A 12,940-nucleotide genomic window follows, 5' to 3' on the forward strand; every position below is an offset into this window, starting at 1 on the left:
TTATTATCCCCCTTCTTCTTTGTCAAGCTGTGTTTCTATGTAAATCACCGAACCATACAGGACACTAGTGCATGAACCAGCAGCATGTGGTCCCTATAAATTGTGCTCTGCAAAATACCTGAGCCATTCGAGAGAACGGGATGTGCAGGGATGTGCTTATTAATATTAACATAAATATAAATTTCCCTGTCATTTGAGGTGCAACATAAAGCTTATGAGTGGTTTATCTTTGAACTGCCCGCTCAAACAGAAAAATTATGTAGCCTACAGTTGCCAGATATTAATTACAGAAAACCATCTAAATTATTTATTATCCAACTAATCAATTAAATAAAATGTTATGTGTTTTCCTCAAACAAATTTTTCCTCAAACATATTTGTGTGAAAAAAAAAAAAAAAATAAAAAAAAAAATATATATATATATATATATATATATATATATATATATATATATATATATATATATATATATATATATATATAAAAACATATTCTCCCCCATTTTTGACACACACAAAGTATAGGTTACATTATCTGGCAACATGGATTAAAAAACATAACTAACAAACATTACAAAGAAGGATCAGAGAATGAATTTTCATCTACAAATAAGATACAGATACATCTTATTTGTCTATAATTTCTAATTTATCATCTCTGATTTTGGTCTGTCATACTTGGTTGATAAAGTCCCCACTCATGTGACTTAATTGGGGCAGGCTGTTCAGACTTTTTGCTGCTCTTTACATTTAGGTACAGTTGGGGGGGGAGGGGGTGAAGAAAAAGAAAACTGCCATTGGGTCGGACTCTGGTCTATTTTTATTAGGCCAGTCTCAAAGCTGGTTTTGAAAAATGAAATGCAATGTAAGTTGCTTTGGATAAAAGCGTCTGCCAAATGTAAATGTAAGTGGTTCGAGTCAGGTACAGATCATAGAACAAGACGTCTAGTATGAATATTACGTTAACTATGTATTCCATGCACTGGATACAGAATGTCAAAAGGATTTTGAATAGCATTAGGGTATACTGTAAGTACATAAAGACCGAGCCTTCTTTTCTATGTGAACTATTAGTTTAAATGTGTAAAGATCTGACACTTCCTTCTGTTGAGCCCCAAATCTTCCAAATAATCTCAGTTTCTCTATCCTAAGAACAGCCAATGCCCTAGACTCTCAACATACTAGACCACGCTATTTATTCATCACACACACACGCTCCAGTCGGCACACCACAACACAGCACCACTGGGACGCCTTTCCAGGAACAATCTCCCTCCTGTGCTCCACATTACCGCAGAGTTCCTCCTGAATCTTTCCCTCTCAAGTGAACTGACAGAGGTTTCAGTAAAGGCTAATCTCATTATTGTCCTTGTACAGGATACTATGGCTTTCTAATCTCACTATAGCACTACATTTCCCAGGTCTCCCTGGGGACAAGATGCAGATAAGAAAAGCAGAACGCTCATGAATACGTGAGCAGCAGAGCAAAAGACACTTAGCACAATGCCAGGCATGAATAAAATATGGAAAATCTCTCATCAGAGTGAAATATATGTCCGGGTGATCTGCTCTGGCAGAACCGCTTGCGGGCTGTCATGAAAAAAGTCCATATCAGCAAATACGAGCAAGACAGATGGATGTAAAATGTTTTAGGGGGATGTGGCACAGTTAAAGTTGAATGGGGATCAAATATTTATGTTAGGAATAAGAGGCACTGTAGAAATATTTTGTAGAAAAAAAAAAAATCTTTCACAGGTAAGTTTGTGAAACAAAATTTGTGAATGGTAGCACAATTTGATGTGTTGACTAACATGCACATGTCAGGAACTCGGTTATAATTGTAGTGTGTAATTACAAATATATGTAAATACTGACAGAAGTTTCAACAGAAATTGCAAATTACAAAGTGTATAAATGCTTCTTAGTACATCCTGCAGTACACTTTAACCATATTTCAAGTAATTATGAAATTACATATAAAGATGTACTTAAGTCCTACTTAAGTGGGTAAAAAGGGCACTTTTAAGTTCAATTGCATTTAATATAAATTTAAACTATAAAGCATTTTCAGTTAATTATAAACAACATGCAATTAAAGGTGCCCTAGAATTAAAAATTGAATTTACCTTAGCATAGTTAAATAAAAAGAGTTCAGTACATGAAAATGACATACAGTGAATCTCAAACAACTTTGTTTCCTCCTTCTTGTGTAAATTTTTATTTGTGCAAAAGACCTCCGAAGAACAGGCGAATCTTAACATCGACTGTGATGTAACAGTCGGGATCATTAATATGTACGCCCCCAATATTTGCATATGCCAGTCCATGTTCAAGGCATTACACAAGGGCAGGAGGTCTGGATGTGCACAGCTGAATCATCAGACTAGGTAAGCAAGCAAGGACAATAGCGAAAAATGGAGCAATAATAACTGACATGATCCATGATATCATGATACTTTTAGTTTGGTAAATTGTCTTTCTAAATGTTTCGTTAGCATGTTGCTAATGTACTGTTAAATGTTGTTAAAGTTACCATCGTTTCTTACTGTATTCACGGAGACAAGACTGTCATTATTTTCATTTTTTAAACACTTGCAGTCTGTATAATTCATAAACACAACTTCATTCTTTATAAATCTCTCCAACAGTGTGTAATGTTAGCTTTAGCCACGGAGCACTATCAAACTCATTCAGAATCAAATGTAAACATCCAAATAAATACCATACTTACGCGATTAGACATGCTGCATGATGAACACTTTGTAAAGATCCATTTTGAGGGTTATATTAGCTGTGTGAACTTTGTTTATGCTATTTATGGCAGTCGCGAGCTCCGGGGGCAGGAGCACGAGAATTTAAAGGGGCTGCGCGCTGAATCGGCGCATATTTAATGATGCCCCAAAATAGGCAGTTAAAAAAAATGAATAATAAAAAAAAAAAATCTATGGGGTATTTTGAGCTGAAACTTCACAGACACATTCAGGGGACACCTTAGACTTATATTACATCTTTTAAAAAGAAATTACTGAATTACATTCAGTTATACCTTATAAAATGTATTATTGTGAAGTGTGAAGTGAAGTGTAAGTGTAAGCGTCTTTAAGAAGCAAACATGTGCTGGTGAGCGAGAGAAAGAAAAGGGTACAAAGAAAATGAAAGAGGAAGTTAAGAGGAAGTGTGGTGAAGGAATTGCATTTGAAGAAATTTAATCTGCTCCCCTATTGTCTGCGTAAGCTTGAGGAGAGCTGTGTTTGTGCCAGGACAGAGAGCAAATAAAAGACCACAACAATGGTCTAGGAGGCTGAACGATAAGATAATTGCAGTCTTTCACAACAACCATGACAACATGTGCAAATCAACATGCCACTTATAGAAAAATGAAATCTCTGTAAAGACAGCCATACCTCATGGCGACACTAATGAAGACCTGTGAGAACACGGTTACTGCTTCATTAAAGAACTAGCTTAGGAGAATTGATTGTGGCATAATTTTTATTTCAATTTAACTTTTAGTTGTGTTTGAAAGTCGTAGACACAACAACCATAATCCAAGATTAACAAAGATCATGTGATGGTCCATCTCAGTGAAGAGTATTACCTGGCGAGATGATGTAGAAAAAATCTTTGAACTCATCCATCCAGACTTCAGCCAGTCGTCTGTTGTTCTTGTTGATCACCTGACCAGTTCCACCAGGAAAGCTGTATGGTGTGGCCTTCCGGAATACATGCCCTACATGAGAACATGTAACTATCTCTAGAGATCCTCCACACTGCCAGATCTATTTCCACACATACAAAAGGAATGAAATCAGAATACGTTTAAAAATTGGTTGCATACAATTACAGTAAAAAGAGCCTTACAAAGTGTATTTATGAATACAGAAATGGCATAGCACAACATTAAGATTATGTGAGACATTTATGACCCCTGCTAGTGTTCTTTTTTAATATCTTAAACTATAAAATGGAACTCTTACCCGAAAAGACATCTCAAGATTTTCCCCTCCCCATATGTCCATTCCTGAATCATAAGTGCCGATCTCTTCAAAATAAGTTCGGTCAATTGAGAACAGACCTCCTGCCATCGTGGGAGTTCTGTTGAAAATATTCAAACAAAAAAACTCAGCATTAAAAAAAAAAAAAGCTGACAGGGTTTATATGTGTACAGTGACCATCAATAGCTAGATTAAGTGATGTGAACCCCTGTATTCTGTGTAAGAGAATCCTCTGATCAATAACTTTATTTTATAGGGGTGTAACAACACATCAATATGGATTGATGCATCAATCAAATGACTAATTGTATGACATGCACATATTAGACTTTCCTGACTGTTATCCCCTGTTAACTGCATATCCCAATGAGCAAGACAATGATGAAATGTCATGAGATGACAGTGTATTTTTTTGCTGTGGATGTCTAAATTGGGATATAGGATATGCAATTTTTATTGCAATGTAATTTTGGTTGCATTAACGAGTTAATAAAAATGTAGCTGGTTGTGTGAAACACATAATATCGATATATAATAATATCAAAATAACATCAAAATATCAATATATTTATTGCAGTCCTCTGAATCTAACCATATCGTGGCTTGGTTTGAGGTATCGGCAAATGTTGTGTCGTTGGCGAATAGAATCAATGTCAGATTGTAACGTGGTGAAACGTCTGATTTACAACCCTAATTTTTACACTGACAACTGTACATTTTGCATAACAGATTTGACAAACAAATGAAATTTAAAAGTAATGCCGTTTAAAACTTTCCTTAAAAAATAAAATCTCATGTTAATAAATGAAATACATAGTTCAGTCATGACCAATAGATCTGTTTGTTATTTCTACGTACAGTAGCATATTTATTTCCATCCCAAACTGGCTCAACTCAGTGCAGTGCACCATGGATATTTTCCTAGCCCTCCACCTTCCCCAGCACCACCTGCCTAGATCTGCTAGGGGGTTCTCCCTACTTTCCTTGCAGCAGCTCGCTTTCTATTAACCATATTTATGTGTGTGTTACAGCAGTAGCCTTCACTCATGCAGCAGCAGCATAGCAGGTCTAGTCCTCCAAGACTAAGCCTATGTACATTCCATTCTTATCAATAAATGCTGTTCTATTCCGAGAGTTGTCATGATTGAACTGGTATAAAGAGCTGACAATATCAGATTTGAGTTTTACATCTTATTTAATGGTTAATTAAAAATTGGCAGTGCTGCAGTGACAGCAACTAAACCATTGTGCCGCCTACATTACATGCTGTCTGCTCAATTAACCAAGAAGTATCAGCTATTATGTGAGGGTTTTGAAATATTTGGAATAAAGGCTGAGTGTCTTTATGAAGCTGTTGTCATTGTGTGTGTTTAAAAGAAACAATATAGCACAGAACATTTAATTCTCAGTGCCAATGTGTGTAATTAACAGAATACTGAACTTACATAATTTTTATAAATTTATAATAATTCATAATACAATTAATTAATTTGTTTTAATTATACTTAATTAAATTAATAAAGGAAATTTTAAAATAGAATACAAATTGTATTACCTAACAGGAAGGGTTCGGTCCCCCTTGCGTCGATCCATCTCTCTCTGTGGAACTGGATACCATCTAAAGTTGAGTTTCCAGTTGAATCCCCCATAGGTCATATCTGAGCCGGCCATATACTCGAATGTCTCATCACTGATGACATCAATGATAGGGCAGACCACAGCCCTCCTAGAATGACAAACAAAAATAACCCATTCACCTTCAACTGGGCATTGCAGTGAAAATTGTTTCTATTTTTCAACATATCAAATTAATTACAGTCATATACCAATCACTGACAATGATCAACAAAACATGAGAAAGTAAAAAAAAAAAAAAAGATAAGCCAAAATTTTCTCTAAACATGGACACTTTTTTTAACAGTTCCTTTTCACTAAGTTCTACAAACTTAAAAATAAATCCTTTGATATTGTTATTATGTCTAGCAGTAAGTTAACTTCTGTAGGTAACAGAAGAGACTCTTTAATATTATGACTTTTGCAGACTGGCAAAAAATGGTTAATGGAGTTAATACCACTGGAATAACGTACAAGCATAATTCACTCCAAGATAGTCACAACAAAGGTATTTGAAGCAAGCAAACATACACCTAAAGAACGCTCAAACGATCATACCACCCTAAGATCCTGGATTCAAGTGAATGTCAGGTTTACTGGACATTATCTGTAGTGTAGCAGAATAATCCTAAATGCATTTACAAATAGAAACAGTGCATTGTAGCTCATGCTTCCATGTTAATTGGATAAACACCTCCAGCTTCAGCAACACTAGACTGATTCTGATCAATTCAAACTCAATGCACGAACTGCAAATGACCAACTCATCTCTTACTGCTCAGTGATTTTCTCAGACAGGGAAGTAAAAATCTTTAAAGCATGCAGCACAGCACATGCTCGAACAGAGAAGTTTTCTGTATCAAACCACAGGCGCACCAGGGCATGAGGCTGACCGACACAGCTTCCAAGAATATAAGTATCTGAGTGTGTGTGTGTGCTCGGTAGAGTAACAGGATATTCATAGTAATGTAATTCTGAATCTATGTTCTGTACCTGAATCTGTGAGAATGTAATAAAGATCACTTTACAAATGGACATCACACTTACTGATGGGTAAAAGGATTATATTTTGAGAAACCATGAACTAAAGCAGCTGGAAAGGTAAGCATTCAAAGCAAGCTAAATAAGCAATAGAAAAAATTCGTACTTAACCCTCTGGGGTCTGAGGATTTTTGGGGCCCTGGAGAAGTTATGACATGCCCTGACATTTGTGCTTTTTTCAGTTGTTTATAAACATATTAATGGAAAAAAGTGTCATTACACTGTATTCAGCACGAACTAGGCTACCATAATATGTGGGCAACATGTATGTACATGTTTGTATTTTTGAAGGAATAACGTTTATGCATGGTTATTGAAAAAACTTAAGTCACTGAAATAAAGGAGAAAATGATCCTGCCTACTCGTTCATGTAAAACAATATATAGATTTAAATTTTGTAAGACACTTTTTGTCAAGAAACACAGTATGCGTGGAGGCGTGAATCTTCATGAATAATGCTGTGATTCACACCTGAGAAGACAAAGACTTGCATAATGACCTGCATAATGACCCGCATAATGAGCCCTTTCAGTCAGGTAGGATATGTGAAAATACCCTCTGTGATCACGCTGATAACAGTATTAACGTTAATATAATGTCTTCTCTTGACAAAAAAACATGATTTTTGTGATCTCATGCATGCACATATTATTGCACATCATGTGAAGAAAATTTTGTATAGGCCTATTATAGTTTAAAATTACAGTACCAGTCAAAAGATTGGACGCATTACTATTATAATGTTTTTAAAACAAGTCTCAAGTCTCTAACCAAATAATGGTTTTCTATTTTAATATACTATAAAATATATTGTATTTCTGTGATGCAAAGCATCTGAACATTTATGTTACCTGTATGGCATTTCATATAGGCTATTTGTTATATTATATAGCCTAAATGTTAATGTGTAGTTGACAAACTATACATCATTAAAAAGATCTAAGACTCAAGCTTCACATTTTGATCTCTGTTTTACTCTTATAGTGACCGTAATTTGTTAATAGCCTATGCGTCAGGAGTTATGAATATGAAAAACGGACAAAACAACATCCATCAGCTTTTAGCTTAAAAGCATGCACATTTGGAGAAATATTGATGGATTCTCATATGTTTATGTCAATTTTCTATACAGAGGAGTGATATTTATTCAATATTTATTGTCATCACTCATTTTTTTGTGATTAGTATTCACTAAGTTACAGTTCATTTTCTGAGAACTATCAGATTGGACTTCGTTCAGAGGGAGACGACAGATCACGCATCATGTTTGTTTTCTTTATTTTGCAAAATGCACAACATTTTGTTTTTAATCTGAGTGTACACAAATAAAATAAGATGTTTCACAGATTAAAATGGTGTATAACTCTTAATTGTATGTGTAAAACTGACAGAGTATTTTGAGTCTCTTTCATACTGATAAGAAAAAGAGCAAGGTGGTATCGCCGGCACGACCAGCCGACTTCCGAGTGTTAAGTTGATTATTGGTTCAATTTTACTTGAGTATAAATGTTTCTGTGGACTTTCACCTAAACTTTAAAACATTTAGACCCTTTCACTACATTTCTATATTAAACCACAAACAACAATGCAGTTGCAAGTGTACTGTGTCTAGTGGTGCAGAGGCCTCAGCACACTTTCAAGATGGCTTAGAATTATTTAAAATGAAACAAAACAAACTTTCAAATAAGCTAAAACACCTAAAAGTCAGGATTTAAGCTGACACCTTTTTTTTTTTCTTTTTTTACCATAACTGCCATTTATGAACTGTGCTTTCACAATCTTGGAAAACCTGGATATATGAGAAAAAAATTTAAAAATGTGATTTCTAGACCTGAAGATTATGATTACCCCTCCATCTGGAACAACAAATAAATAATAGAGATAATAGAGATGAGCCGGATACTCGGCTGAAACGAGTATCCGGTACGGATAAAGCACTTCTGCCGAGTACGAGTATTATACGAGTAATACGAGTCAATATCTGTGCTCGGATTGAATGAAAATCATCATTGGGTAGCTGATTGTGTCAGCGTTCTGTGATAGGCTAGTCACAGCGCCCCTCCTCTACACACATGCAGATGTATTGTGTTGCTGTGTCTCGCTCTGCTCACTCACAGTCACACACAGAACAGCTCTCTGTCTCTCCCTCAGTCACTCGGGTTCGCGGGTCTTTTCCGTTAACGTTTAGGGTTTCTTCAGCTTTTTACTTCGGGTTGTAACGTTAATAATACGTACTTACTAACCAGTAGAGTTCTGGTAAACGTGGGTTCATTCAGACGTGGTGCTTGCTTGGTAGAATAGAATGCGACTCGCATTGCGTCTCTGAATGTCGGAGATTTTTTTTTCTTTTTTAAACCTTCAGCTGTCTCTAACCAGTAACCACCAGACACTGAGTGTCTGACACGTTTTTGCTGTATTTCATAAAAACATAAAGGTAGTAAGCTAGTGTTATAAATATTACAAATTAATTATTAAGCTACACACACACACACTCACACACACACACACACACACACCCGGTGTGGAAATAAAAAAATAAAAAAGAACCCCCCCCCCCCCAAAAAAAAAAAAAAAAAAATCACACTGATCATAAAAAAATTACAAGTTAAAAAAGAAAGTTATGTTGTTCATTACATTTTACTTCATAATTGCACTGCATTGTTTTGTTTTCATTGTTGCAAAACTTGTTCTGTAATATAGTTAGTTTGCTATCGTGATCAAAACCATTGATCTGAAGCTCAATCCTGATGCTGTCCTGTAAATATTTTTCTAATCAGCAATAAATATAACAATTTCTGATCAACCCATATCAATTGCATGCTTAAAATAACATACCAGGTGAAAGCCCCGCCCATTTCAATACAGGCCCCGCCTACTTCCGGGTTAGGCCCCACCCGCTCCGAGTACAGATACAGATACAGATAATTCATATGGTTAACAGATACAGATACAGATAATGCTGTACTCGCTCATCCCTAATAGATAATAATGGGAAAAATAACACATCAAGCAAGAATGGCATTCATAAACAAAAAAGCTTTTTATCAATATCTCCACTACGCTGAGAATTCATCACTTTCGCAATGCCTATACATTTAAGTTCTTTAGTACTGTAAAAATAAGGTGGACAGAATTCAAAGTTAGGGACTCAGGAATATAGTGTTGTCTTCAGTTCGAGTCAAGTACACTCACCTGTCCTCTTTGATTCGGGCCAGCAGCGGTTCTAGCCACCCTACAGTGCACTCACAGTGGGCGTCCAGGAAGGTGATGACCTGCCCTCGCGTGGCAGCTGCCCCCCTCAACCGTGCTCGAATCAAACCGGATCGCTGTTCCATCCTCAAAATTCGTACTGGAACCTCTAGAGTTGTAACATAGTCTTCCAATTTCTTCTTTAGAAAATCTGGGGGAAAAACAACAATCAAACAAACATCTACATAGATGAGATTATGGTGGACAACATCTTAATGTTGCACTACTGAGGTCTCTAAGAAGCTGAATGACATTTATGGACTAAATGGACTGTATAAAAACTAGAATTGCAGTTATTCTGCCATTAACTGCTAGTGTGATACCAAAAGTTTCAACTCAACATGGAAGCGTTATTAATACGATCAGTAAATCAAATGATGTGATTATGACCTCTCTCGCTGGCATCATCCACCAGTAGTATCTCAAGCAGCAGGTGTCTGGGCGAGCGGTTTATGGCGCTGTGTATGGTTCTTAGGAGTGTACTCCATGCCTCATTATGAAACACGATCACAATGCTGGTGTTTGGAAGGTCATCGGGGTATGTCTTCGTCTTACAGCTGAGAAACAGACAAGAACAGAGTCAAGTCAGTCCATTTTATTTGGTTTTTCACAATACATATTGTGCAAAAGCAGATTTACAGACAATCTATGCTAATGTTTATGAAATGTTAATATTTTCATGCCTTGCATTTAGCACATTTAGAGCTGACAAAATACAGATTACTTTTTGCGGCAATATAAACAATCAAGCAACCAAGATTTGCTATATAGTATATATTGCTTTACGTGAGTGTACTGAATATATGCAGGTATGTATATCCAACCTTAAACATAACAGTGGGCAATAATATAATAGTTTAGATTTTGCAACGATATAAACAAGCAGTTGAGATTTGCTATAGTATATATGGCTTATGTTGAGTGTTATTAATTAGTTATGTGGTGACACGACAATACAGTTTCCTTGAAAGGTTAAAATTGCAATAAAGATTGAAAACATTGTTATGGTCTTAGTAGAGTATATTGTGAATCATTCTATCATTTTGTGCTTTCAAGACACATTTGTCCCAGGTTGCATTAATACAACATTGAATCTTTGTTGATCTCTGATCACTGATTTCATACAAACATAAAAATCAACTCTTCTGCAATTACATTCTTCTTGATTAAAACTTGCAGCAGATGCTGAAATATATGTTTTGTATGCATGTTGTTTATATGTTGCTTGCAAATTCATATAAACACATGGCTATTGAACGGCTCTCATTAGAGAAAGATGCTTTTTGCAAGCAAAATGGTAATTATGGTATCTAAATATCTAGCAAGCCAAATACTGACCCCCCTGCGTCACATACATATAGTGAAAATAACATGAAATGGTCCCCATCACAAATCAGTCAAAATCTCTTCAGTTATAGAATATGGTCTTTCTCTTCCATAAAGTGAAAAAAAAAAAAAAAAAAAAAAAAAAAAAACTGTATCAAGCATTGCAAAGAGAGTGACAAGTGTATTCTGCTGCCGGCTTAATGTAGCAACAGTAGCTAGTGGTCTAGTGTCACCAAGAGATCCTAAATAAAGCATGAAACTGCACTGGAGACGGAGTGAGCTAAAAAACAGAGACAATGAGAGAGGGAATGAAAAGAGATAGGTGAATAAATGGATGAGCAGCTGGGGAAGGAGGTTAATAGTTCTGCTTCTCTTTGTGTGCACAGACAGGATGGGGGCAAAAGGGTACAAACTGGAGGCAGATTACAGATGATGGCATGCAGCATCTATCTATGAATATCACCCAAGAGCGACCCACAGGAGATTTCTGCTGTAGGCAGTGAGTGAATTGGACAAACAATAGTGCTGCTGAGTTGTTTTACTACACTATTATACCAATGTTGTTGCTCTGGGAGACAAATGGATTTAATCTTACCCCAAGGAGATTTCTTACATGTTTTCTAAAGTATTCATTAGTAGTGCTTACTATGGCAAGCATCACTATTACTATTGCTCATGGCTACGATTAGTGGTTTGAACAAACCCATAACCCCAAAGTATTAAACTGAAGCATGTAACTCGAGTCGTACCACACTGTAGTATGGACATAAATGTTTCCTCAAATCAAGCAGCTTGTTGGCTGTTAATTGCGTAAGTGACCTGGCATTTTTAGCAATTTTGATGTCCAGCTGACAATTTTCACCTGGTAGATAAAACAGCAATATATCTATAGAGGCCAGAATTTCTAGACTTGGAGGTGGGCTCTTTTAACTTGGGCTGGTAAGCAACTATTCTCCAACCATCTTTAATATCCAAGAAACACATAGTAACAAGCTTAAAACCACTCAAAATACATTAGCAAACTTATAGCAACATTGGTGTACAACCTAATATTGCGGTAGTGAATGTTGTATGGCCAAGAACCACTGACATTTTCTTCAGGAAGTGTAAAATCTAGTTGTTCTCCTCCCTCTTTCTTTCTCAGTGCAATGAAAAAGGTCTTTGTTTACAGAATCCAAAGAGCCATTTGAGTTACATAATGAAATCCCAGAGAGCTGTTAGAGCAAAACATGCCACATTCATCTGCTGTGTTTGAGTTATGCCACCGTTCAGCAAACTGAAAGATGTCACCCCTCCCTGCACTCATTGATGTATGATTCTCTTTGAAGAAACATTTGCTCGGCAGTTTACCAAAGATCTGGCATTTTCATTCCCTGTTTCTTCCAATTTGTTTGACCTTAAAGGGTTAGTTCACCCAAAAATGAAAATTCTGTCATTTATTACTTACCCTCATGCCGTTCCACACCCGTAAGACCTTCGTTAATCTTCGGAACACAAATTAAGATTTTTTTGTTGAAATCTGATGGCTCCGTGAGGCCTCCATAGGGAGCAATGACACTTCCTCTCTCAAGATCCATAAAGGTACTAAAAACATATTTAAATCAGTTCATGTGAGTACAGTGGTTCAATATTAATATTATAAAGCGACGAGAATATTTTTGGAGTGACGAGAATATTTTTGGAGCGCCAAAAAAAAGGAAGCATCGGAGCACAAA

At 36.1% G+C, this 12,940-nt stretch overlaps 1 protein-coding gene across 1 annotated transcript in view; it reads right to left on the reverse strand.

Moving 5' to 3' along the window:
- The window catches only part of LOC125269609 (polypeptide N-acetylgalactosaminyltransferase 13-like), a 46,662-nt gene that overhangs the window by 32,645 nt on the left and 1,077 nt on the right, over nt 1–12,940 (reverse strand). The window contains exons 2-6 of the mRNA XM_048192540.1: nt 10,290–10,456; nt 9,843–10,050; nt 5,551–5,721; nt 3,978–4,095; nt 3,599–3,779 (exon numbers count right to left, since the gene is read on the reverse strand). Coding sequence (XP_048048497.1) covers nt 3,599–3,779; nt 3,978–4,095; nt 5,551–5,721; nt 9,843–10,050; nt 10,290–10,456 — 845 coding nt within the window. The remainder of the gene's footprint in view (nt 1–3,598; nt 3,780–3,977; nt 4,096–5,550; nt 5,722–9,842; nt 10,051–10,289; nt 10,457–12,940) is intronic.

Source organism: Megalobrama amblycephala, linkage group LG6, assembly GCF_018812025.1.
Source record: "Megalobrama amblycephala isolate DHTTF-2021 linkage group LG6, ASM1881202v1, whole genome shotgun sequence".
Lineage (NCBI taxonomy): Eukaryota > Metazoa > Chordata > Actinopteri > Cypriniformes > Xenocyprididae > Megalobrama > Megalobrama amblycephala.